Source organism: Cebus imitator, unplaced genomic scaffold (genome assembly GCF_001604975.1).
Source record: "Cebus imitator isolate Cc_AM_T3 unplaced genomic scaffold, Cebus_imitator-1.0 Scaffold140, whole genome shotgun sequence".
Taxonomy (NCBI): domain Eukaryota; kingdom Metazoa; phylum Chordata; class Mammalia; order Primates; family Cebidae; genus Cebus; species Cebus imitator.
In genome coordinates this window covers 4,381,398-4,409,270 of record NW_016107455.1, presented here as the reverse complement: position 1 = coordinate 4,409,270, position 27,873 = coordinate 4,381,398, and the positions used below count along the sequence as shown (strand labels likewise).

Below are 27,873 nucleotides of genomic sequence, written 5' to 3'. Positions count from 1 at the left end.
CACTCCAGAGTTATGATGCTGGAAGATGGCACACGCTTGTCCTGGTTGCTTCATCAGACTGTACCGAGGTTACTAGGTCACCCCACCTTGGGCAAGACATGGGTCACTGTTGCATCCCCAGGACCCTTGAGACCAGGCAGGGAGCACTGGAGTATGAGGCTTTGTTAGAGGCCCCAGTACAGCAGGCAGCTTCAGAACCCTCCCCTCAAAGCCAGCAGCAGACATCTTCAGGCAACCAAACCCAAAGCAAACTGAATGTCATTAATACCCAACTGCGATAGGATTTTCCCCAGGTGAGTAAGAAGGGCTTCCAGGTGTGTGTGTGTGTGTGTGTATGTATACAGATTGCATTGGGTGTATATGTTGGTGTACATGTATGTTTGTGTACATGTATTGCATGTGTATGTGTAGTGTGTGTATGTGTATATGCGTGCTTGTACATGTGTGGCTGTGTGGGTGTATGTATGTGGGCTAGTGGGAAATGAGGGGCTCAGAGGTCCTCTTCTCTAGAGACCAGCTGCAGGGGGTCACCATGTGACAGGGATGCCCTCAGGTCAGTAGGGAGGGAAAGCCCACCCCAGCACTGCTTCTCTCCTGCTTGGAAACCCACAGCTCATTCAACAGATCTGACCAAATTGCCCCTAATTCATCATTACAAAGAGGGTAAAACTCCTCTCCATACCCAAATCTCTGCTTCCCCAAGCCTCCTCTCATCAAAGTATACAAACTTTGGTCCTTTTTCCACTGGAGTGTCCTCCTACCCTTGGGGTCCCTTCACACTGCCTCTGCCACCAAATTCTACTCTCTGGATAATGTCTGGAAAACCTCTTTATCCCGCGTAGTGACGGGGCTCAGAGTGTTCCCTTACTTTGAGCTCCGTTACTCCGTGGGATACAGGCCTCAGTGAGTCAACTATTTGGGAAACATGGGTAGAGTCCTACGGTGCACACTACATGCCCAGGCAGCCACAAAAGCAAGAGTCTCACTCTGCCCTCAAGGTGCTTGGTTGGGAGAATGAAAACTGTAAGGCCTTGTGGTGCAGTAGAAAGAGCTAGAGCTTTGGGAAAGTGGGTGCTGAATCCAGCTCTGCCACTTATAGGCTGTGTGACCTTGGGTAGATACTTGGCCTCCCTAATCTCACCTATGAAATGGAGCTAGCAGTGCACTGTGTGTCTCATCCATCCTCCCAAACAAGTAAAAGCAAAATATTAAATATTCAAAAGATTAAATCAAAGTGTCCAAAAGTGCCCAGAGGTTAGTGGGAGACCCTGGGCCCATCCAGGAAGGAAGGGTGACATCAGACAACCAGTGGGCTGCAGGATCCCAGCAATGGGAATGGGAAAGATGGAGTCTCTTGTCCATGGACGTCCCTCTTCCCCTTCCCACTCTCTTGGAGAGCTGTGCTTGGCAGACTGGGCCAGGGCTGAGCAATGGGCACTTCCAGGAAAGGGGCTGGAGCACACATGGGATGTCCCTAAGAAGTGGAGGGATGAATTGTCCCACTGAGCCTACCCTGCTCACAACGCCTCAACATACATACTCATTACTTGCCATACATGCACATACACGCGCGCGCGCACACACACACACACACAAGCACAAAATCAACCACACACCACATCTGGAAACCCTGATATCCATCCACACATCAACACATCCATTTCAAGCCCAGTACTCAGTAAGCGTACACATCCACACATGGAACATACATGTCATCATAGACACATCATGCATACACCACACACTCTAAATGGCCACAGCACCCCACCCACAGACATGCTTGCATTCAAGAGTTTCACAGAAATGCCCATTCACACATACACAATGCACATCCTACGCACACCCAATACTTGGCACCACACTCGCAACCGTGTTCAAATGCTCACACTACACAGCAACTCGCTCTCTCTACAGCCCATCTCACACACTTATGAGTCCTCTCACCCCTACCTACATTGGGGCCACATCAACACAATGGTTCTACTACTTCTTATCTCTCCCACAAGCTCGTATGCCGGGGCACTTCTGTGCAGCGCACCCCCATCCAGCTCCCCACCCACCCCCCGCGCCCGGCCGTCTACAGCAAGAGGCTCCCGCTCGGTGTGCAGCGGCCACAGTGGCCAGGAATTAAAATGCAGCGAGGAGGAGCCGGGCGCGTCAGCACCACGTCTCCAGGAGCGCACGGCGCTCACGGCCGCCGCCGCCCCGCCCGCCCCGAGCCGCGGGGCCAGCGAGCGGAGGAGCAGGTGCTCGGAGCCCAGCCGCGCCAGCATCGCGCGGCCGCTGCCCAAGTTCGCCTGGGGCCCGAAGAGGGGTCTTCCGGGCAACGGGGGAAGGAGCGCAGCCGGCGTCACGGCCACCGCGAGCTCGGAGTCTCCAGAGAAGGGCCAGCGGAGCAGCGAGTCCGGGTCACCCCCGGGAGGTGTTGGCGGGGCTCCGCAGTCCCCAGCTCCTGTCGCCGCCGGGGCAGAGAGAAGAGGCGAGGGACAGCAAGGCCGGGCTTTTCTGGAGACGCGAGGCACCTGGGAGAGCCGGGGCGAGAAGCGACACTTCCCTGTGACCAGCATCCTTGAAGGGGCCCGGCGGCGAACAGCCTCCCGCAGGACGCCCTGAGAAGCTCTCAGCCCGAGGCGAGAGCAGGCGTCTGGCAGGACTCAGGCGCGGGACTTGAGAAGCATAAGCGGGTCTCTGCCGAGCGCAGCCCGGGGAGCAGTGAGAAGGAAGGGTCCTGGAGGGGAAGGGAAAGAAGGCGGCAGCCGGCAGGGCGACCACTCACCCCCGTACACACCCACCCCGCCCGCCCAGCCAGGAGCCGCGGTGCGCCTCTGGGGGCGCTCGTTCCTTGGCGCCTTCTCTCCGGTGTCCCAGCACCACTGGGCTACGGGCCGGGCTGGTGGAGTCCCTGGGGATGTCCAGATCAGGCATGGTGGCTGAGTGGCCCCTCTCCCAGGACCAGCGTAAAAGCTGGGGTTAGGCGGGGCAGGGGGGACTCGGCTCAGGGTCCCCCGAGGTCCAGGACGAGGGGAGGCGGGCGCAGCACCCAGGGACTGGAGAGGCGGCTCCCAGCGGGGCCCCTCCAGAAGTAGTGCCAGGAGCCGGGCATCCTCCAGGAAAACCAGGGGCCAGGAAAGCCTGGGAGGCGCTCGGGAGAGGCTACTGCCAGCGGCGGCGGGCCGAGGCGGCGCTCAGTCCCGGGCGGGCGCCCGCGGAGGCGGCAGCGGTGGTGCCGGGCGGGCATGCCGCGCCACTGGAGCTCCTTTCGGGCGCACGCTTCCCTGGCGCGGGCTGCGCGCGGCTGCCGCTGCTGCTGCTTCCACTGCTGCTGCGGACTCCCATGGCGGCTCCGCCCGGCCGGGGCCGCCGCCGCTGCAGCCAGCCGCGGGCTGAATGAATGAGCCGGAGCAGCGGAGCCCGGCTGCCCGCGGCCGCGCTCACCGGCCCGGGACCCTTCCGCATGGCCCGCGAGGAGCCGGCGCCCGTGGCGGTGGCGGCGGCCGGGCAGCCCGGGGGCGGCAGAGGTGGCGAGCGGGCGCTGCAGGGGCCGGGGGTCGCCCGCAGGGGGCGGCCGTCGCTGAGCCGCGCTAAACTGCACGGGCTGCGGCACATGTGCGCCGGGCGCACGGCGGCCGGGGGCTCCTTCCAGCGGCGGGCGCTGTGGGTGCTGGCCTTCTGTACGTCCCTCGGCTTGCTGCTGTCCTGGTCCTCGAACCGCCTGCTCTACTGGCTCAGCTTCCCGTCGCACACGCGGGTGCACCGCGAGTGGAGCCGCCAGCTACCCTTCCCCGCCGTCACCGTGTGCAACAACAACCCGCTGCGCTTTCCGCGCCTCTCCAAGGGGGACCTCTACTATGCCGGCCACTGGCTCGGGCTGCTGCTGCCCAACCGCACGGCGCGCCCGCTTGTCAGCGAGCTGCTGCGGGGCGACGAGCCGCGCCGCCAGTGGTTCCGCAAGCTGGCGGACTTCCGCCTCTTCCTGCCGCCGCGCCACTTCGAGGGCATCAGCGCCGCCTTCATGGACCGCCTGGGCCACCAGCTCGAGGACATGCTGCTCTCCTGCAAGTACCGCGGCGAGCTCTGCGGCCCGCACAACTTCTCCTCCGTGAGTTGCCCTCCGCGCGAACCCGCTCCCTCTGCGCCCCCCTCCCCGGGAGTCAGGAGGCCTGAGGTGTTCCTGCCGCTCGGGGCTGTCCTCAGGCCTCTTGCCGTGTTACCATTCCATGATGCCCAGGCAGAACCCACTCTTGGATCCCCTGAGTCTTCTCCAGGTTGTGGGAACTTGGATTAACTGTAGGAGGAGTCGCCTCCCTCCAGTCGGAGCTCCCCTGTCCCAGCCCCTCCTTCCAGTGTCAGCCCCCAAACCCCTCATTCAACTCCTGATGGTCCCGTCTGTGAATATTAGTCACAAGACTCCAAGAAACAGCTCTGTGTCTGGAGTGTAGATCTCTTAAGTGCGGACTTGTCTTTGGGAAAACCAATGCTCTTAAAAAAAAAAAAAAAATAGGAAGCTCTTCAGAAATGGACCATCCGGGAATCACTCAGAGTCCCTAGGCAGGCTAAGGCTGCTAAGCAGCTTATGTCTTCAAAGTTCCAAAACAGTTAGAATCTAGGCTAACCTGGGAGGAAACTCCCAGAATGTGAACCAACACTGAAGCTGTAGACAGTTTGGTGGGGGAGGCAGCAGCATGCTTTGGCTACTTTTTCAAAGTGCAGGAGTCTTGAGCATCCAGGGGAATTGAGCAGTTGTGGGCCCCGGTTGGGCCCTCCACGTGCCCCCTCTGTCCCCCATAAAATGTAAGTATGAGTCTTCTGGACTGGAGGAATGCTCTGGAGTTGAGAAAGCACCGTAGCAGGGATGTGAATGCAAACAGCCGAGGCCAGGAGAAGCTGTGCTCAGGGTTTGTAAACCATTTGCTGTACCGGTTCCCCCACGCTGTGGGTCTGGAAAACGCAGCTGTTGGACAGAAGGTATCTGCCTTGTGCAGTCTGCCTTGGAAGAGTTCTGGTGCCAGGCCCCAGCATGATGCATGCCTGTCCAGCCACTCATGTGTAAATGTCCCTTAGGTGGGTTTGGGCTTTTCCACTAGCGCAGGGAAGGTTGGTGTGTGTGTTTATTGGTAGTGCTCTGATGGTGACTTTACCCACTCTGATTCATCACTCCTGAGAGCCTCAGTTCTGACAAAGCTTTTTCTGGGATGGTAAAGAGTTGCCACGGTTCCAACAGGTGTTGGCATGATGCCGGTTGGGCCAGGTCTCTCATTGGCTGATTGGGTTATTCCTTGTCTAGGAAGGCAACGCTGGCTTCAATCTTGTCCTGCTGTCTTTGCTTTAAGCCTGTATGCTGAGTAGCCCTGAATTATCCAATCTGAAAACATTCCTTATTTCCTGGGCTTTTCCGCTAGCCTTTAAAGAATATCTACCTGGTGGCTTTCTGCTTTGGCAAGTAGGAGATGCTGTTAACATATGCTTCTGAGTGATTTCTTCAGAAACCCAAGCACAATTCTAAGTTCCACAAAGGTGAAGGAATGAGGGCAGTGATCTATTGTTTTTTATTGTTTTTTGGCTGATCACTAATTAGCAGCCTCAAGAGTTAGATTAAAGTTCAAGGTTACCTCCAAGTAGGAGCAGGCCCTTGCTTCAGCTCCAAGTTTTACAGCAGGGCCCATCAAACGTAATTCTGAAAATCTGACTATCGCTTTGCAATGTGTGTGGAATTGCATTCTAACAGCCAGTATGCACTTTTGATATTCACCACAGCCCTGCGTTAACAATGAGTTTTATTCCCATTTTTAAAATAAGAAAAATGAAGCTCTAAAAAGCTGTCCAATGCTCAGAGCCAGCAAGTTCAAAGTCCAACTTTGCATACCACCAATTGCATTACACAGAAACCACATGTACCCTTCCTCAGAGGCCATCCAAGATCCACTGCAAGACCTTCGGCCTCTCTTCTCTCAGAGGACTCTTACACAGAATTCTTGCCCTCTTCCCTACCTCTACTCCTAGGAATCCTGTCTCTCCTAGGAGCTGAGAGAGTGGAAAGTGGAGCCACCTCAGGTGGCCCAGGTGGTCAGAGTCTTGGCAACATGTCACTGAGACGCGCAAAGGACACAGTCCCTTCAGGAGCCACCTGACTTCAACCTCTGCAGCAGGCATGGCCATGAGTTGTGTAGGTCAATTGTTAGGGAGTTGAAGAGAGTAAGGTCCTTCTCATTGGGGCACACCCTTCTCTTACCTCCCTGTACCCTGAGTCCCTGTGTTTGAAGAGTTTGCAGGCACACACACACACACATACACACACACGCAAAAGTATTACCTCCATTCCCCAAAGGTATGAGCTCCTGGAGACTCAAGTGACCCCTAGTGGCTTCCTATCATGGCCCAGTCCAGGGAGCTTGCAGCCCCTTAAAGTTGCATGCTATAGGTTTTTCGAAGGACCTCAGAATTAAAGGCTTCACCCCTCTATCTGTAGAAGCCAGAAGCTATTTTAGGGGAGCCACAAATATACAGCAGGCCCATCAGGAATATTTTTCTCTAACCACACTGCCTTGTCTCAAGCCTTTGTCATCTTTGATGGAGTGGCACCAAAGCGTAGTGGCTGAGAACATGCACTCTCAAGCTGCACTGACTGGGCTCAGATCCTGAGTCTACCACTTTCCATTTGCCTTTGGGCAAGTGACTTAATCTCTCTATTCTTGAGTTTCCTAATTCATCTAATGGAGAATACAATACCCTATGCACCATATTAGTTTTGTGTGTGTGTGTGTGTGTGTGTGTGTGTGTGTGTGTGTGTGGCAGGGAGAACTCTGGAAACTGTGCTGGGCCCCCATAGAAATGCTTCTTTTCGATCATATCAGCCTCCTAACTGGTCTTTTGGCCTCAAGCTCTGTCCCAGCCAACCCTCTGCATCCCATCGTCTGCTTTACAGCCAGAGTCGTCTTTCTAAAGCACTGCTCAAAGCATATAATCCCTCTTCTTCAAAGCTTTCACTGGTTCCGCTGTCCTCAGATTAAGGCCTGAGCTCCTCAGCCCCTCCACCTGGTCCTGCCTTATTTCTTGCTGCGTCCTCCCTCATACCATAGACTCACGCTCTACAGAACAGCTCCCAACAGCTGAACCCCTGCCCCTCAAGCCCCTCTGCTTGGTTCTATTTCTGCTGCTGCTGTAAGTGCCCTTCCAGGCTGCTTTGTGTGCCTGGGGGACACCTGTTCATTCTTCAACAGGCAGCTCTGGGGTTTCTTCTGCTTTGAAGCCTTTCCTGACCACCTCCCACCCCTATGCCACATCACCAAACAACTGATGCCTTCCCCCTCTGGCCCCTTTTCCAGCCTATTTAGATGTCCATCCTCACATGTCATTGCACCTGTTAGACTGTGCCTGTCTCTCCCTCCAGACCAGAGTAGGAATCATATCTGATTTACTTGCCGTCTCCCGCACCCAACAGACGGCTTGACATGTAGTGTCAGGAAAGGTCTGGGGAATGCACACCCCCAACATTCCCTGTTGTCCTCTGTTGCCTGCAATAAAGCCCTTGGCTTGATTCCTCTAGAGAACACCAGTGAAATGCACTTCGGTGAGAACCAGGCCACTTTTGGGCATTTATTCCTTTTGGGGACAGAAAGGGGAAAGTAGAAAACAAGATGCCAAGCACCTTCCAGACACCTGTGCTCCCCAATCCTAAGAGGACTAGAGAGCAACAGGTGAGAGATGAAGTTCTAGAGGAGGCCTTTGGGGAGATGTGCCAGCTGTTCCCAAGTTCCATTTCACCCAGTTAGCCCCATGGCCTGGAAATAAATATGGCAGGGAGGGGGTGTCTGTTGGGTCTGATCCTCTAGGCCCTCTCGGGATGTGTTTAGCTGCAGCTCCTCTCTTTGTTGCAGCTGTGCAAGAGTTAATCTCACTCAGCAGTCAGATACAGCAGCTTGGCTTCTGAATGCCTGTGTTGTTTCCCTGGCATCAGCTGTGGACTTGAGCTCTGCATACTCTGGCCCTTCTGGGGTTTCCTGAGCCAAAAGAAGGGAGCCTTCCCAGTAATTGGGTGGGATGCAAAACTGTGAGGCTGAGCTATCTGGGTACTGGGGCTTTAAAGAAGAACCAGGGGGTTGGAACAGGAACCAACAGAGGCCAATCCAAAGCCCTCTGCAAGAACAAGGAGCAGTGGCTGTCTCTCTGGCAGATGGCATGGTTCAGGGGAGAGTGCCAGGCAGACCTCAGCTAGGGGCTTTGGTGCTGCCATTTCCTAGCTGTACACCTTGGGCAGACACTTTGCTCCCTGAGCCTCTGGTAATAAGTCCTGCCTCAGAGATCTGGGATGAAGATAACATATGTGCAGTAACTGGCACATGCCTGGACAGCAGTAGGTGCTCAATAGAAAAGAGCCATTGTCATAATGTGGATAAAGTGCTCAACTCAGTGTCTTGGCATCTGATGGTAGCAGTTGCTAATTACTATTCATATAATTATCATCTTATTATGACCACTTACCTGAGTGGAGGTATATCCTCATTTTCTAGTTCATTCATTCAATCAACAAATGTCTCTTGAAGGTCAACTATATACTAAGTTCTGTACCAGCTGCTGGGGGAATAAAATTAAATAAGGCTTGGTACATGCCCTCCGGAAACTCTCAGTGATGTTAAAGACAGAGAAGTGTGAACAGATGCCACGAGCGTACAGAGGTGCTGTGTGGGCTTCGAGGATCAGACTGAGGATCTTTGATGGTTTCTTGGAGGAGGTGGTGTCTCAGCTGAATCTTGAAGAATAAGTAGGAGCTACAAAGTAGAGAAGGAAAGAAAGAGGACTTCAGATGAGAGGACAGGAGTCCAAATGCGGGAGTACAGAGACAAGAGATGATGAGATTGAACACATGCCTTCTGGGACCCAAGCCTAGTTCACGGTGGCTGCAGGGAGGGGCTGGACATGCTGAGATGGGAGCTGGGCTGAGGGGTGCTGATGCCATGATGTAGGGGTTCCTGGACACCAAACTGAAGTTTTTGGACTTTGCAGCAAAACTCTGACTTCTTTCACTACTGGTTGTTAGACTGTAGGGAGAGACCTTCTCTGTGTCCCAGCCACCCCAATTGCCACCCTGTTCCTAACTCTATGAGGGCCCACTCCTCCTTATACCCTTTCCCTGTTATCCAGACCCCTTTGCAAGAGTTAACCTTGGGTTCAGATTTTGGACTACTCATATGTACTGAAAGCCAAGAAAACGGCATTTAGTTTTATCACATTTTGTCACATCAGACAAGCTGGCTGCTACTTGCCAGGACAGAAAGCAAGAAATCATTTCAGCAACATATTGTTTAAAATCAGCTAACTCTGTTGAAATGGCATTAGGCCAGGCAGTCCAGTAGTTGGGAGGATGGATAGCTTTAGGGAATCAAAAAATATACTCTTGTCTTTAGAGAAAGAGGAATAAATGAGCTAATACATGTGAGGGGCCTAGACCCATTTCTGGCCCTAAGTGAGCACTCAAGCAATGTGGGCTATTTCCTTTATTATGACTTTCAGTGGGCGTTTTGAGTGAAGGACAAAGGCAAATAGCATCGGGCAGCTGTGAAGTGCCAGACCCTGGCTGGGCATGTTTCATGTCATCTCAATTCTCTACAATAACCCTGGAAGGTTGTATGAAAATCTACATTTTACAAATGAGGGAACTGCAGTGCTGGGAGCATCTGTAATCCACCTAAAGTCACAGGCTCAGCAGGTAACAAAACTTGGATTTGAACCCAAGTCCTCATGATTGCAAAGGTACATACACGTTCTGCAGCTGCATGAGGAAGGAGTGCATCAATAGGAGATGGGGTGTATCCTGGGAAATCCAGCCCAACCTCAGCTTTTCCCTGGCCAGCTGAGTGACTTTGGCTTCGGGATCCTCCTCTGTAATATGAGGACATGAGCCAAATGATCAACGGGATTTAGCTGAAAAGTTCTCTATTCAAGTGGGCAGTCAGGGGAACAGAGAGCTCAAATAGTGCAGATGGCGTGAGTTTTTCAGCCAACCATTTCTTTTCTTTGCAGAGCTGAAACGGTAATTAAGGGGGAAATGTACAAGTTATTGAAGTGCTAGAGACAGGACGGTGATTAAATAGACATTTATACAAGGAACATGAAAAGACCTCCACCAGTTATTTGACTTCAGGGAAATTAGTTTAGGGAATCAAATGTAAACTCTGTTCAGGTCTGCGGATATCCAAATTGACCAATGTCAGGATGATTCTGATAGTGGCTATTTTGGGGCCACTGTGGCCAGTCATGAAGGCATCAATCAGCTGTCTGGCCAGTGGAGAAGGGCTCGAGGAATAGCCAGGACATTTGCTTTGTGTGTCAGTCGCCTTCATTCCCTAAGCGATTTGCTTAGATTAACTACTCAGATATTCAATCAACCAATGCACATTAAGCACCTACTGTGTGCCAGGCACTGAGCCACCATGATGACCATAAGTCTGATGTGTTTCTGGTAAATAGGCTTGCAACAGTCAATGCGCCCCATCGGAGTGACCGAGTCTAAAAGGAGCTGCCTGTTATACAGGGAGTGGGGCAGGAATGAAACAGCCTAGGGTTTGTATTGGGTACCTATTACATAAACAGTCACATTCAACTTTAACAGCATGAACAAGTGTCATGGAACCTTGCTTACAGATGACAAAGTTGAGGCTCAGGGGAGGTACAAAGTCACCCATCTGGGAAGTAGCAGAGTCGAGATTCAACCAAAGATCAGTCCAGCTTCAAAGCCCATGTTCTTTCCTATGGCTCCATTCTGCCAACACTCAGAGATGCTGTTAAGAACAAATCCTTTCATAGAGGGATTTCATTCACAGTCTTCCAAGCCTTGAAGATTTTTTCACCGCAAGTTTCTGTAGGCCTTGGAGAGTCATCCTGGGTTCCAAGACCTACGACCCTGAGAAGGAAAGACAGTTCTTAAGAGGACAAGATCAGTAATGAACCTGCATCCTCCTCTGCCGTCAGACAAACAGGGGAAGAGATGTAGATCTATGGAGGAGAACCTGCCCAGGAATTGGGAAAGGTTTTAATTGTGCCACAACCTCAACTAAATTACTGTTTTCATTCTTTCAAGGACACTGGTAACTTGAAGTCTTGGATGAGGAAATGGTGCCAAATTGAGATCCAGCTCAGGCCTGTACTAACAAATAGATGACTCACTCATAATTGGAACATGAATTGTTGGTAAAACAAACAGAGGCTGCTAACGTACTCAGGAAGTTTGTTCTCCTGAGCATGTCAAATAACTCCCCTGATACCATTGTTTATACTATTAATTTGCCTGGTAAATTGTTTCCTCCGATTCCACACACATTTATTGAGCTCCTTCTTTCTGCCAGACACTTTTACATTCATTATTTTATTTCGGCTGACAACAGAGCAGAGAAAAACGTGTTCTTTTGTCCCTGATACCAAAAAGAAAACTGAGGCACAGAGTGGTTCAGTACCTTGGCCAAGGCCGCAGAAGCTCTGATTTTAGGATTCCAAAGTAAGTGCACTAGAGCACAATTGTTCCCACAAAGAGATCTTGCTGCAGCTTTGGCCAGACAAACCTGCATTTGTAATCAGCACAAGCTTAATTTATTACACCTGGAGAGGATGTGATAATGTACATTGCTATCTCTGCAGCAATGGAGGATGCTGATTACAGTCTATTGCCTGCCTAACTCCAGAGGTGGGAGTGACTTGCCCAAGGTCCCTCATCACAGAGATACAAGAGCCAACATTTGAATTAAGGTCTCCTAAGGCCCCATCTGCCTTTTCTTCCTCCAGCATCTCCGTTGCTGGTCAGTATGGGTTTGAGATTTCACCTGCCCTGGAAGATTTCCTTAGGGAAAAAGTGATGGACTTGTGAGTACTTTGCAGAAAAGAACTGGTGCTGAGCTGTTGCAGCACACTCCAATTGGCAGTGGATGGATGGGGAGTCGTTCAGGGGGCTACACTTCTCAAACTTCAGCATGTCTGGGTTACTAGGCCCTCAACAGAGACCTTGATTCAGCAGGTTGGGGCAGGGCCTGAGATTTGCATTTCTAACAAGCTCCCAGGTGGTGCAGATGCTGCTGGTCTACAAACCACACTGGCTGTGAGAGACAAGAATGGGCTCCTGGAAGCCCTGTGAATGCTGATAATGAGGGGTCCCGGTGGATCAGCCATATCTGATTCATTGGATCTATAAAAGCCCATGTGGGATGAGCATTCTAGAATGAAGCAAATAAGTGGGACTGGGGGAGAGGTGCTGGGCTCCCTAGTGAACCCAGGAGGATGTGCAGTATCAGAAGCATCAGTGCTCTGGGAGCAGCCCTCTGCCACACCAGAGCAGTGTTAACAGAAAGCCAGGGTCTAGCTGGAGCATCAGTCAAACCAAAGTGCAAAGGCCATGTGGTAGGCTGAATGATGGTCCCTCAAAGATGCCCATGACCTCATCCCTAGAATCTGGGAATACATTACCTTATATGGCAAAAGGGACTTTGTAGATGTGATTTTTAAGTTAAGGATTTTGAGATAAAGCGAACATCCTGGATTATCTGGATGAACCCAGTGAAATCATGGGTCCTTAAAAGTGACAAAAGGAGGCAGGAGAGTCAGTGTGGGAGGGGATCGAACTGCAGAAGCAAAAGTCAGAAAGAGGCCAGGCGCAGTGGCTCATGCCTATAATCCCAGCAATTTGGGAGGCTGAGACAGCAGATCACTTGAGGTCAGAAGTTCAAGACCAGCCTGGCCAACATAGTGAAACCCCATCTCTACTAAAAATACAAAAATTACTGGGCCCGATGGCGGGCACCTGTAGTCCCAGCTACTCGGGAGGCTGAAGTAGGAGAATCACCTGAACTTGGAAGGTGGAGGTTATAATAAGCCAAGACTGTACCACTGTACCCCAGCCTGGACAACAGAGCAAGACTCTGTCACACACACACACACATGCGTGCACACACACACACACACATACACACACACACACAGAGTCAGATTAAAATAGATTTGAAAGTGTTACATTGATGGCTTTGAAAATGGAAGAGGGGCCACAAGTTTGGGAAGATGGGCAGCCTCTAGATGCTGGAAAAGCCAAGGAAACACATTCTGCCCTAAAGCCTCCAGAGGGTACACAGCCTTGCCGGCACTTCGATTTTAGCCAGTAAGACTCATTTCAGACTTCTGACCTCCAGAACTATAAGATAATAAATATATGTTGTTTGAAGATTTGTGTAATTTGTTACAGCAAGAATTGGAAATTAATAGAGGCCTCATTTGTTTCTGATGTATAAAACACTTTCTATTATAGACCTGAATCCATGTAATGAATGAGGCTGTGTAATTTTGGACCAGGATCTGTCCAAAACTCAAGAAAATAAAAGAATTTGTAACAAACCCGCATCTAGTTTCAGAAATAGCTTGAGAGTATTTTAACCATGCTTACATAATGCAAGATTGGGAATTTGGGCTCCAGAAACTTAGAAAGGAGGTAGTTAGGGGGAGTAGAAAGAAGATTGCCTCAGGAGTCAGACTCAAGTTCAAATCCCAGCTTTGCCAGGTATTATGTTGACTAGGTGGCTCTTAGAGAGCTGCTTACCCTTACTGAGACTCATTTGGCTCATGCCATCATATTACAGAAGAGGATCCTGAGGCCACCCAGTCATTCAAGGCAAAGAGGAGGGGGAACTAGACTTCCCAAGACACACCCCACCCCCTACCAATGCGTTCCTTCCTCATGTAGCTGCAGGAAGAGCATGCACGTTTGCAGTCATGAAGACTTGAGTTCAAATCCAAGATTTGTTTTAGAATAAGCTTTTGTTTCCTCATTTGCAATCAGAGACCATACTTTTCATGTAGGGCTGTTTCGAAACTTAAAAATAGTCTGTTAATCCCTTTAAACATGATTGAGAGCCAGCCATAGGCTAGTGTTTGTGAGTAAATGTTGAGTGTAAACACAGAAAGTGTTCCTACTCTCTTGTATGTAAAAAGCGCAGCACAGGTGTGTAGGTGCTAAATAAATGTGAGCTATCACTGTCATCTTCATCATCCTCATCATCATTAAAATAGGAGATTCCCCTCAATTCGTCCAAGAAAGACTTTTAAGGCCCTGGAAGAGTAGACTGCAATGGCCTCCTATATAATGTTACAATTCTAGCCAAGAAGCATTATGTCGTTCTCATATCACATCTCTCTGGGTAGGTCAGAGCCTTTTTGTGTTTCTTCCCCATTCAGTACTCCCATCAAAATTAAAAATCAGAGAGGGAGATTGAGTTGCTTGAGGTCACACCGCAGGTCACTGGGAAGCTTGAAATAGACCATAAGGAGATTCATACTTATGCCTACAGTCAACACTTCTGTATCACAGCAGCATCAGTTTGTTCCTCTGTAAACTCTCCCTTCTTCCAAAATATGTATTCTGGCCATCCCCTTCTGATTCTGATGGCATATCTGATCTGAAAGTTGTTGATACTCTGATCTTTGAAAGTGAAGGGTTTAATCTTCTCTTGGAACCCCTCCCAATGAAAATTATTTTCCCACTTTGAAATGGCACGGGCATCCACTGTGAACTCACATCCATAAATCTAAGCCTACTGCTCAGGAAAGCAGATGAGGTTTGATTCTGCTTCTCGGCACAGTCTCAGAGAAAATTATGGAAAGAATTTGATTTATAGAAGCACCTCAAAGGCTCTGGAGTGAGACGCGTGTTTATTCACTTTATTACCATTTATTTTACACTATCTCTTTACGCTCCCTGCACATGGGTTTGAAAGACGATTTGGATAGATGCTTATGACCTGCCAGACTGCGTGGCCCTGTTGAGGCACGTGGCTCTCTTTGGTGATGCTGCCAGCATCTCACATTGGGGGATCCTCATACCAGCACTGAGGGTCAGGCCCAGCCTCTAACAAACAGACGTGGAGACTTTAGCCCAGAGTTCTTGCCTGAACTTTTCCAGCTCTATGTTTGTATGGTACTTGGTGTGGATCTCCAGCTGCAACCGCAGGATGTATACAGGCAGGCTTGATTTAAGATTCAAATATCTCAGAACAGCTGGGGATATTTAACATCGCTATAATTACATTACATTTTTGATGGTGCATGGAGTGAGAGCCTTTTTTGTTGTTGTTGAATATTCTATGAGCATCAAATATTTTAACCAGCCGGGGAAACATGACTGCATTTTTCACATCCAAGTAGTTTCGTTTTCATAATTCCGGCCGGGGATGAGTGTATCGGGCTTACATCTTTTGCCACGTCTTCGGAACAGCAAGAGCAATGTCTCCTGTGGTCTTTGGTGGGCTATGATGCTGGGGAAAGATGAAAATGGAGCAGGAACATGTAGGCAGCCCCTGTGTGCCAGGAGTGAGGAGGGGTCAGCTCACCAAAAGTGGCCTTGCTAATCAATGATGTAGCTGAGATCTCTGCAAAAGCAATCCTGGCGACTTAGGTGGAATGAGTTACCAGGAAGTGGGACACGGGAGAAGGATAAAAGAAGGCTACTGTGTACATTGCTCTGTGCCTCTCACTTGTTATCTTCATTAATCCTCAGGACAACACTCTAGGTTTATACCCATTTTAACAGTGAGGAAATGAAAGCTCAGAAGATTAATGGAAAAAGTGATGTTGAGGACCTGTGCCTCACACTCTTAAAAGATAGCATTTGGAATATTTGATGCATACCACCACAACTAATTTTTAAAAATTTATAGAGTTGGGATCTTGCTATGTTACCTATGCAGGTCTCGAACTCCTGGGCTCAAGCAGTACTCCTGCCTCAGCCTCCCAAAGTGCTGAGATTACAGGTGTGAGCCACCATGCTGGACTAGAATTTTTAAATTTATGTTGACCCCTGAAGCCACCTCACTCCCATTGCGCCTCTCTTCTGCTCCATGTTCCAAGAATTCTAAACAGCCAACAAGGCAGGAAAGCACCTACTATTATTGACCAGCCTCCCTCTTCCCACCCTCCTGGATTTATGAATTCGTGGGCCAAAGTCACAAAGCTAAGTCATTGATGAGCTGCTTATCTCTATTCCAAGGAGTTTTCCAACTTCCATGTCCTTGCTTCCTTTCCCCTGGGTGCCCTGATCTACTGTCTCTGCCTCTGACGCCCTGTCTATTCTAGACGGCTGGGTGCTTAGATATGCCCAGAATATCCTGGAAGGATGCCTGAGATCTGATAGCAGGCTGCCTCTGAGGAGGGGCCGAGAGGTTGGTGTGCGGAAGGAGAGAGGGAGCCCTGCTTCTCACTCTGCACCCTTATCTATGACCCGAATATTTTTAGCCACATGTGTGTATAACTACAACAAATCAACACATAAGAGAAAAGAAAAATGCCATTTCTAAAAATCTCATCTCTTCTGTGGTTATCTCAGGCCACTCTTCCATATAAATCATCCATAGGCAAAGGGGTGCTTTCCATCCTTTCAGCCACACTAAACTCACTTTGTTTATGCCCCTCTGATGACCCTTTCCTTTCTCGGTCTTTTATCACGATCCTATGCATTGACTCAGGTTCCCCTTCCTCAGTTGTCATCTCCTTGAGGGCAAGGGCCATGTCTGGCTTTATCCTGTATCTGTCCCAGCACCTAACGTTGTGCCTTGTAAGTGACAAGTTACTGTCTGAATACTGAATTGTTGAAAGAGGCAAAAAGGATGATGCCACCAAAAAAAAAAAATGTGGATTAGTTTATTAATTCATTCAATAAAGAGTTATGGCAAAGGGATCCCGGGGGATATGGGATACATAGGGAAATGGAGCTGACCCTCACCACACAGACTCCTCATCTGGATCTGTGCTTTCCAAGTCTCCCTGAAGATCAGAACCTTGGGGAGGGCTGGTCTAAAAATCCCTGGCTCCAAACCACAACTATTGAATCAGAATTTATAGGGGAGAAGCCCATCAATCTTTTTTTTTTTTTTTTTTTTTGAGGCAATGTCTGGCCCTGTCGCCCAGGCTGGAGTACAGGCGTGCAATCTCAGCTCAGGCAATCCTCTTGCCTCAGCCTCTCAAGTAACTGAGACTACAGACACACACCACCATACCTAACTGATTTTCCATGGGTCTATTTTTAACAGACACCTCCAGGTGATTAGGATTTTAGAAAAACATTGTATGTTGGGAGTTAGAGGAGCAGATAATATATAAGTAAACAGATAAATGAACAAGACTGCTTCCAATATTCATAAATGCTGTGAAGGCAAAAAAATAAAAACAAGTGAATAAGGGCATCTGATAGCATCTGATAGGGAACGGCAGGGGCTGCCTGAAGCCGGGGAGCAGGGGAGAATTGATTCTCTGAGGAAGCAACATCTTCGCTGAGATCAGGAAGATGAGAAGGGGAAGCTATGCAGGGATCCAGAAAAGCATTCCAAACAGGGAAACAGCCAACCAAAGGCCCCAAGTTGGGGAAGGATCTGCCTTCTTCCTTCCCACACTGGAAAACTCAATTCCATTCACTCAATCTCTTGTTCTTCGTACTGTGGGTACATCTGGCTCCTTCCAAAATGTGGCTGCCTCTCTCACCCACACAGTGTGAGAGAACAGCATAATTCTAGCAGCTTTGGAAATATTGACCTCCGGAATGCTAATGTAACATAGCTTTCAGTCCTTAGGCCGAATTTTCCTTTAAAAAAGTAACTCCAAGTGAGTGGAAAAAAACTGCAACAGGAAGAATCCAATCACAGATCCCTGTCTAAGGGCAGCTCGGTGAGACCAACTTAGTCAGGCCCTTTTCTTTGGAGTATTCCATTCTGGGTACCATGTTCCTCTGCTGATTAATCTTCATGAGGGCAAAGGACTTAAGCCTTTGAAGTTCGGACAGTTTCCTCATTCAGCCTCCGAAAGGTTAGGTCAGGATGGCTGGTTGCCCACAGCAAAAACAGACCCTTTCCCTGGCATTGTGTTTCGCAGAGAACTTGCAAATCTTTCACTTCTGTTCATCTTCCTGATAACCATGTGGTATAGTAAAGCAAATCGAATTGTTCCTGTTCTGCAGATGGGGTAGCTACAGCCCAGAGAAGAGAACTGACTTGCCCAAGGTTACCCAGTGTGTACCAAAGCCAGGGTGCTCTGACTCCTGTTCCAGAACTTCCCTGACTCATGGCGGTAAATCTCCACTGGGAGTTTAAATCTGTGTCCTTCCCCAGGTCTCAATGTCAGTGTCACCTCCCAGGGGCAGTCTTCCCTGATCCCAGTGGAGAGCACTGTGAACCTAGGCACAAGGACTTGAATCCTTGGCTGAGGGAGCAGGGCCCACGGTGCTACCTGGGTCATCTATAGACAGAATTTCTCAAACTTCATTAACTCTTATGTGCGTGAGAATCACCTAGGAATATTGCAAAAATGCAGATTCTGACTTAGTAAGTGGAGCCTAAGATTCTGCATTTCTGTCAAGCTCCTAAGTGACACCAATACCACTAGTACATGGGCCATATTTTATGTAGCAAGGACCTACAAGGCTGGAGGCGAAAGCAGGATGGAATAAGAGAGAAAGAAGGACAGACCTGGGTGCATATCAGCCCTGCCACTTTATTTCATTACAATAAATCATCCCTTTTGGACAGAGTTCAAAGTCGGTCCACCTTGTCCTGAATCCTGCTCTGAGAAAGCAAAGCTGCTTCTCCCGGGCTAGACCTTCAGGCTGCTGCTGCTGCTCAGATGTGCAGACAGCACAGCAATTGGTAAGTTTCTGCTAAGGATACTCTTTCCTTTGTCTTTATATGATGCCGAAATGACAAGTCGTTGAGGGAGTCCATGTGAATGGAGAAATGGCAACAGAGTCACATACCTCCAAAAGGAGTTAGTTCCTGCAAGGATGAACTGCTGGGAATTTCTGCTTCCTTTTCTGATTTTGTGGATATGAGTAAATGTGACAATGACAGGTGAGAATCCAAGGAGAGCCTCTGTCTTGATCACAGTAATCAGTGTTTGTGTTTGAGCAGCATGTTGAGCAGTTTTGTCTTTGAGCAGTAGCATGCTGCTACTGAGGAAGGAGAAAGTCTTCAAGTAAGGGAGCCATGCCAATAACAGGGCATTTCTAGGTAATGCAGCTGAAGCCTTCACTTTTGTTGCTACAAGGCCATTAGTTAGAATCACTAAGGCTGTTTGCAAACCATGCCTTAGCTTATTCATTCAGTTAATCTATTCATACCTTCATTTCTTTTTTCAGCCATTCATCCCTTTGCTCACTCTTTCATTCATTCACTGATTGACAGCTTCATTTACTCATGTATACATTTACTGAGTACCTAATATATACCAAGCACTGTGCCAGGCTCTAAGGAATCAAAGTAAATCTACTCCAAGTCAATCTCCCCTGCCCCCATAGTATCCTATATCCAGCCAACGAACTAGACCCCTCAATGGCCTCTCCAGTTTAGTGCTGAAAAACCAGACCAGCCATTTATTATCTTTTGTTTGAAGATCTTCCCTGCTTAAAGTTATTGTGTGGTTCCCTGTTGCCTGCAAGATAAGGCCAAGCACCAAAGTAATCTCCAGACTCTCACCCCAACACATGCATTCCGCCATGGTGAGCTGCTGGGATTCACTGTATCTACCATGCTCTTCCCAGCCTTTGCATATACTGGTCCCTCTGTCTGGAATGTCCTGCAACCCCCTTGTCTACCCTGTGCTGCATACAGCCACTGATCCCCAGAGAGACTACCCTGGAGTGGGTAAGAGTAAGGACTCCCAAGTTCAAGTCTTCACTTCCCCATAGACAGATTTTTACGGAAGTCTCTGCAAGCAGTTTCACGTCCATTCCCCATTTGGATTTGCACAGCTCTAGGGAAAGGTAACAAAAGAGTTGCAAGTCACAGGCAAGTGGAGTGACTTGCTCAAGGTCATAAAGCTAGCAAGAGTCTCAGGTCTAAGCTACAACCTAGTTCTTCTCACTCCCTTCTCAGGGCGGATGCCAGTTTACAACACACACAAAGAAGACGTTAGCCACTGGGAGTCATTAATTGATACCTGTAGGCATTTTTATTACTTTCCACTGAGGCCTGGAAGGATCTGCTCTGGCTGGACAAGTAAGCTGTAGAGGAGAACTGAGGTTATTGTGTGATGATTCAGATTTTCAAAAAAGAAGTTTTGCCTGAGATATTTAAATAACTCAGTTACTGCCACCCCATCCAGGAGAGGACAACCAGGCGGTGGTATATGACTTCTGGGTGGGAGGGGAATTATGTGGGAGGCGAGAGTCAGGCTTCCAGAGAGAAATTACCATTTTGTATTTATTACTTTGGCTTGCAGGAATGCCGCAGGGACAGGCTTGCTAATACATTGGATAATTGCCTCAGTTCACCACTTCATTTTGCAGTGTGTCAGCCAGCCTAGGTGCAGACTTGCAGGACATGATTCAGCGCAGACCTCCCAGGAACCCAGAGCTCTCTCTGGGGGCATGAGGTACTGGTGAGGAGGCATGGGGCATGGGAGAAGAGAGAAAATACCAGGTATCCTGAGGTACCAGGGGGCACCAGGATCATCAGGTCACCTTCACCACAACTGGAGAGTGATGAGAGTAGAGGAAGAGCCCCAAGCTGGGAACCAGGAGACCAGAGCCACTCTCTACCACTAACTGCTGGGCGACTCTGGATCCTTAGCAGCCCCTCTCTAGGCCTCTGGTGACCATCTGGAAAATAAAGGAGATCCTAAGTTAGGATTTTTCAACTCTGGCTGCACATTAGAATCATCTGGGGACATTTTTAAAAAAAAATACTAAAGCCCAGATTCAACCCCTAGAGATTCTGATTTCACTGGCTTGGAGTCAAGACCAAGCATGGGTATTTTTTAGCTGGAATTGGGTCACCGATCTATGCAGTCTTTCTTAGGACATTCTAGGAGTCTGTGTTGTCAAAAAAAAGCAACAAGTCAGTGACCTTGAGTTCCAGCGTCCCTTGCTTCCATGTTTAGATTTTTGCTTTCAGTTATTTGTACCTGCTGGATTATCTGTACCATCTCTCCCCAGTTAGGTTTCCTCTCATCAGTGAATGTTCGAGAGCTATACCCTAGGAGACAGGAAGCATCTCTTCTGGTCTTTTTTGTATTCGCTTTGTGACCATGGGCAAATCAATGTCAGCTCCCTGGGCCTCGGTTTCCTCATCCCCAGCTAATGAGAAAGCAGCTGGCCCTGCCTACCTGCAAGCAGGTGTTGGAGTAGAGGTGGTTTTTTGCTGCTGTCTGGTTTACAAAGCATTTTCCCACTCAGAGCCTGAGGTCAGCCTGAGAGTAGAGAATACTATTCCATTTTCATAGATGAGAAAACAGATGCTCAAAGTGGTCAGATCACTTGCCCAAGGCCATCCAGCCAGTATGAAATGGAAATAGATGTCAGTTCAGAGCCTATCAATGTGACTTCCAAACTAACTTCCACTAGTCCATTAACGTTTCTGCACCTCAGTTTCCTTATCTGTAAAATGGACATACATACCACCATTGCCTTGCCACAGAGTGACTGTGAGGAAAAAAAATGATAACCAGGCAGAACTTCTTGTGAAGCCTGACACAAAGCAGATACTCAATTAATATTTCCTTCCTCCCCCTCCCCCATCACTTCTCCCAGTCTCCCTTTAGTCTTTCTTCCCCACCCAATGCTACTCTTTAAATTTTTAAAGACTGGCACCTTGAGAGGCAATTCACTGAGCATGACCTTGGGCAAGTTGTTTAATATCTCTGTGCCTCAATTTCCCCATCTGTAAAGTGGGAATAATGGTGGCATTTGCAATTCTGAGTGCATTTGCAATTGTGACAGCTTCTGGCATAAAGCTTTGGCTGTTATTGTTCTGTTTCTTTAAGGCCTTCCTTCTTACTGGGTCCTGGCATGAAGGAATACTCCCCACCTCCACCCCCTCCAGCGGTTGCTGAGTGAACAAGGGAGGGTTCCCGCCAGGCAATAATAAACAATAAATAAGCCCCCCTCCTAGGTCCTTCCTGTGTTCTCAGCTGTGACAGCTCTGCTTACAGCCCCCAGGGTTCCTGGGCAGGAGTAACAACCCTATATCAGGGGATTGCTTACTATCTTGAGATGGGAAAAAACAGAAAAAGCTATAAATATGGAGGATTCATCTGTGATAGGTCATGGTTAGAAACCCCAGCTATATAACTTTTTAATTCTCCACTCCAGCTTGTAAGCTCAAGCAGTAAAAACAGTCACTAGTAATTTATTTTTTTTCTACTCTTTTAATTTTGTATTTTTTTTTCTTTAACCAAGCAAAAAAAGTCCTCCTAAACTCACCTTAAGCTTTTATTTTTCCCCCCTTAGCAGTCATAAAATGTGGCCATGGATTACAGTTTAAAAGCTATCTCTTCTCCTACATTGCCAGAATGAACATGTACAAACTCAGAGGTAATTTCTTAACTGTTGTTGCAACAGCAATGAGTCCTGGGCTCCGTTTACATGACCTGTGTCCAGGTGGACAAGGAGGCTGGTAGGGAGGGAGGCAGTTCAGTCAAAAGGAAAAGACACTCTGCAAGGGTTGGATTTGAGTTGCTTCTCTTTCAACTTGGAGCTGAATGATCTCAGGCAAGTGTCTTTCCTCCCAGGGCTCAGTTTTCTCATTTGTAAAAAGTTTATGGAAAAATAGTGACAAACCTCCCTCACTGGGATGTTCTGAGAAACCAAAGAGATAATGTATAAAAAATTGTTTTGTTCCATGTAAAGCATCATAAGCATGTTGGAGACTATTGCTACTGCTGATAACGATGATGATGATGGTGATGATGGTGGTGGATGATGGGGATGATGATGTTGGTGATAGTGATGATGCTGACAGTGATGGTGATGGTTATGATGATTGTGGATGACGATGGTGATGATGATGTTGGTGATGGTGATGGTGATGGTGGTGGATGACAATGGTGATGACGATGGTGGATGACGATGGTGATGATGATGGTGGTGGTGATGATGCTGACAATGATGGAGATGGTGATGATGGCAGTGGATGACGATGGTGATGATGATGATGGTGATGATGCTGACAGTGATGGTGATGGTGATGATGGTCGTGGTGATGATGCTGACAATGATGGTGATGATGATGGTGGATGATGATTGTGATGACAGTGTTGGTGATGGTGATGATGCTGACAATGATGGTGATGGTTATGATGATGGTGGAGACAATGGTGATGATGATGTTGGTGGTGGTGATGATGCTGACAATGACGGTGATGGTGATGATGGTGGTGGATGACAATGGTGATGACAATGATGGTGATGGTGATGGTGATGATGCTGATAATTATTGTGATGATGATGATGATGATGGTGATGACAATGGTGATGATGTTGGTGATGGTGATGATGATGGTGGATGACGATGGTGATGATGGTGTTGGTGATGGTGATGATGCTGACAATAATGGTGATGGTGATGGTGGTGGATGATGATGATGATGATGATGGTGATGATGGTGTTGGTGATGGTGATGTTGCTGACAATGATGGTGATGGCGATGATGGTGGTGGATGACGATGGCGATGACGATGTTGACAATGGTGATGATGCTGACAATGATGGTGATGGCGATGATGGTGCTGGATGACGATGGTGATGACAATGTTGGTGATGGTGATGATGCTGACAATGATGGTGATGGTGATGATGCTGACAATGATGGTGATGATGGTGGTGGATGAGATGGTGTTGACAATAATGGTGATGGTGATGTTGCTGACAATGATGGTGATGCTGATGATGGTGGTGGATGACGATGGTGATGACAATGTTGGTGATGGTGATGATGCTGTCAATGATGGTGATGATGGTGGTGGGTGACAATGGTGATGACGATGTTGGCAATGGTGATGATGCTGACAATGATGGTGATGGCGATGATGGTGCTGGATGACGATGGTGATGACAATGTTGGTGATGGTGATGATACTGACAATGATGATGATGGAGGGACGGTGATGATGGTGATGATGGCAGTACAACCATTTGCAGGGTAGGGTTAATGGGTTTATGTGATAAGAAGAGGATTTTCCTCAGAGCTTTATATATCTCTATATACACAAAATACGTGCTCAGTAAAGAATTGTTCACCTAAAATCTATTTCAGAATTCAATTTACCTCTTAGAGGTTTAGGTCATTCATTCAACAAGAATTAATTGAGTGCCCGCTATGTGCTAGCCCCTGTTAGTGCTAGCCCCTGTTAGCCCTAGACCATAGCACACAAACAACACAGTCACAGTCCTTGCCTTCATGAGGCTTATAGTTTAAAAGACAGTGGGTTGGAATGGGATGGTAAAGGTAGATGGCAAACATATAAACAAATGCCCTGATTTCAGATGATAATGAGCACTCTGAAGACAACAAAATGGGATAATAGGATAGAGAGAAATGGAAAAGGATGCTTCCAAGATGCGTTAGCTCATTAGCTCATGCAGTCAGGAAGCCCTGCATGAAGAGGTGGCACTTGAGCCAAGACCAAAATGATAGGGAGATGCGATCAAGGGAAGACCTACAGGCAAGGTGTCCTGGGCAGAAGAGTTACAGTGCCAAATTTCTGAGAATGAACTTGGTTTGTTCAAAAAATAGAAAGAAGGCCTGTGTATCTTGAGCAGGGTAAAAGAGGGAGAAGGCAGTATGAGCTAACGTTGGAGAGGTAGGTGCAGGCCAAATGGCAGGCCTTGTAGGCTGGGCTGAACTTGGAGATTATTCCCAGGGCAGTGAGAAGCCATTGGAGGGCTTAGGTATGAGAGTGCCATGAATTAATATACCCTGCAAGAGTATCATTCTGGCTTCAGAGACTGGATGAGCATGGGTAAGAATGGAGGCTGGATGACAAGTTAGGAAGCAGACACAATACTTGGGATGAGAGATGCTGGTGGATTGAGCTAGGGTTTTGGTGGTGGAGGTGGTGAGCATGGTCCGATTTGGCATATATTGGAGGTAGGTCCAGTGAGACTTGATGTTGGATTGGTAGTAGAGGTTGATAAAAGCAGGGCTCAAGAATAACTCCCAGACTGTGGGCCTGAGCCACTGGATGGATCCTGGTAATATGAATTGAGAATGGAAGTCTGGGGGAGATTAGATATGGGTGTTGAGAGAGGTGGGAGGTGTATTTAACATTTGGAGTCTGTTGAGTTGAAATAACTATTGGGTATCCCAGTAGGTAGTTGGACACATATGCCCGGAGCCCCAGGGGAGGTCAGGACAGGAGTCTGGGTGGGATTTGGAAGTCGTGGTGGAATCGTGGCATTTAATCACTGGGACTGGATGGGATCTTGTAAGTTGAGTGACAGAGAAGAGCAGCAGGCTGAGCACTGGGTCACTAACATTTAGGGGTCTGAAAGTAGAGAAGCAAGCAAAGAAGGGTGAGAGGAACAATCAGGGAGGTAGGAGGGACACCTAGCAGGGCACTGACCCAAGGGAGAGTGGTACCAATGCGGCATGGTCAGCTCTGTGCAACAGCGAGCTGCCAACACAGGACAGGCTTATGCCCTATTTGGAAGCAGGAGGCTGTGCAACGTACAGGCTGGAACCAAATGCACTTAAACCTAGGTCCTAGTGGTGCCATTTCTTGGCTTTCTGACTTTGACCAGGTTCTAACATCGTGGATCCTTAGCTTCCCTCTGTATAGCATTATTGTGCAGTTTAACTGAGATGTTGTCTTTGAAGTGCTTAGCACTGAGCCTGGCATAGAGTTGGTGCTCAATAAACAGAAGCTATTTGTATTCTTCCCAAAACTGTTCAAGTGAGTAGAGACATTGTCAGTGAGACACATTGCAGAAGGGCTCAGGTTAGGTAGGGAAGATTTCATTTGGACAATCTAGCCTTTGTCAGGGTTGGAAACGAAGTTGTCTTTAAGGTTCAGACAGGTGATATAAGAAACAGACAGGTGGAAATGGAAAGGGGCAGTAACACCACTGGCGGGCTGGAGCACACACACCCAGCCTAGAGGCATCCTAGGTTAATATATTTAAAGCAGTCAGGCATGTTGGCTCATGCCTGTAATCCCAGTACTTTGGGAGGCCGAGGCAGGCAGATCACCTGAGGTTGGGAGTTCGAGACCAGACTGACCAGCCTGACCAACATGAAGGAAACCTGGTCTCTACTAAAAATACAAAAGCAGCCAGGCATCATTGTGGGCTCCTATAATCCCAGCTACATGGAAGGCTGAGGCAGGAGAATCTCTTGAACCCAGGAGGTAGAGGTTGCAGTGAACCAAGATCATGCCACTGCCCTCCAACCTGGGCAACAAGAGCAAAACTCCATCTCGAAAGAAAAAGAAAAAAAATGTGTAAAGCCCCATACAGGCTAGATGAAACCCATTCTCAGGTCCAGAACAGCTCATATGTGTTTGGGACTCCATTTAGATGACGGTAGACCAGAGAAGAATTTTAAGCAGGGTATATGGGATTGACAGTATTAAATTTGCATTTCAGAAAGACTGCTCTGGCAGCAAGGCAGGGAAAGGATGGGAGGGGATGCAGGTCTAGTCCAAGGCAGGGACAGAAGCCAGGAAACTGCACTCAGATGAGAGGGGACCAGGATGAGGAAATGGGCAGATTATAACATAATTAGCTCTATAATCAGTATGCAGGCTTCTCATTTCAAAATGTATAGATGATTATATGATTAAAGGATTTTTTCCTTTTAGTGGAAATAACTTGCCAATCTGGGGGTTTACTGGGTGGGTGGGTGGAGAAAAGTAAGGTATTAATTTTGTAACCAATTGACTTTGCAATGCATTAGTTTGTCGATTCAAAAAAGTCACTCACTGTAGACAATAAAAGTTTTAAATGAGATTAGTGTCTGGTTAGAGTGAATGCTAAGTGAAGGGGCCCAGGAGACTTCCCTCATTAGACTGGAGAGAAGTCTTGCATGAATGGAGCAGAGAGGTGTCTGGGCTGGCCCACAGAGCCTGCTGGGACCAGGTGCATGGCTGAAGGGAGTGGACTCAGATCTGAAACTACTCCTCTGCCTTCCCTAAAAAAGTGGTTGAACTTTAAGCAATGAGGTGATCTAAGCTGACTAAATACAGAAACTAGGTTTACTACCATTCCTAGTGTTTTTAAATGTACAGACAAACTAGAAAAAGGGAAGGAAGGAAGGAAGGAAGGAAGGAAGGAAGGAAGGAAGGAAGGAAGGAAGGAAGGAAGGAAGGAAGGAGGGAAAGAAGGAGGGAAGGAAAGAAGGAAGGAAGGAGGCCTTAGGTTCCAGAAAAATGAAAGACCTTAAAAACCAGGGTGTTCAACACACATCTGGCTTCCTGGGGGCCTGTGGGTCCGGGTCCTAGGCTCCAGGCCAGGAGGCTGGTGTGTGTTGGGGATGCGGGAGGGTGGTGATCACCTGAAGCCCTGAGACAGGATCCTTGCATAAAGGACTATTGACAGGGCTGTCAGTTCTGTTTTTCCTCCATGGGACACCACTTGATATGTCATTTCTGTTAAGAGTAGAAAACTCCATCCAGAAACCCAAAGAAGCTAGGTGTCTGCGAGGGGTTCTAGGTGGGGGGTGGGGGAGATAAATCTCTCACAATAACTAGAGTCTGCAAGCCTGCATCATGTGTGAGTGTAGGGTCTGAATTTGTTATGCTACCCATGTGGCATAAGAATTTCAAGTCAAAAAATAAACACAAAACTGAATCTGGTGAAACATGGGACCCCAGGAGAGCAAGTAGCCAGAATAGTTCTTTTTATGGCACTCCTCACAATGCACTACCTGCGGGCACAGAAGAAAGGCATAGCAATGTCACGCCTGTTCATATGCTCATTAAATGTAGTGCTAGAATGCACCTGTCTCATCCAACCCCCTCCTTCTGTAAAGATGGAAACAAAGTCCCGAAGAGGTGCATTGACTTGCCCAAGGTCACACAATGTATTTGTGTTAGGAAATGTGGGCTAGAGGAAAGAGCAAGAGTGTTGGGGGTGGTAAGACCTGAGTCTGAAT

At 48.3% G+C, this 27,873-nt stretch overlaps 1 protein-coding gene across 1 annotated transcript in view; it reads left to right on the top strand.

The window, feature by feature from the left end:
- Positions 1 to 2,209: 2,209 nt before the first annotated feature.
- The window catches only part of LOC108313593 (acid-sensing ion channel 2), a 278,841-nt gene continuing 253,177 nt past the window's right edge, over positions 2,210 to 27,873 (top strand). Inside the window, exon 1 of the mRNA XM_017542021.2 lies at positions 2,210 to 4,099. Coding sequence (XP_017397510.1) covers positions 3,392 to 4,099 — 708 coding nt within the window. The 5' untranslated portion in view covers positions 2,210 to 3,391. The remainder of the gene's footprint in view (positions 4,100 to 27,873) is intronic.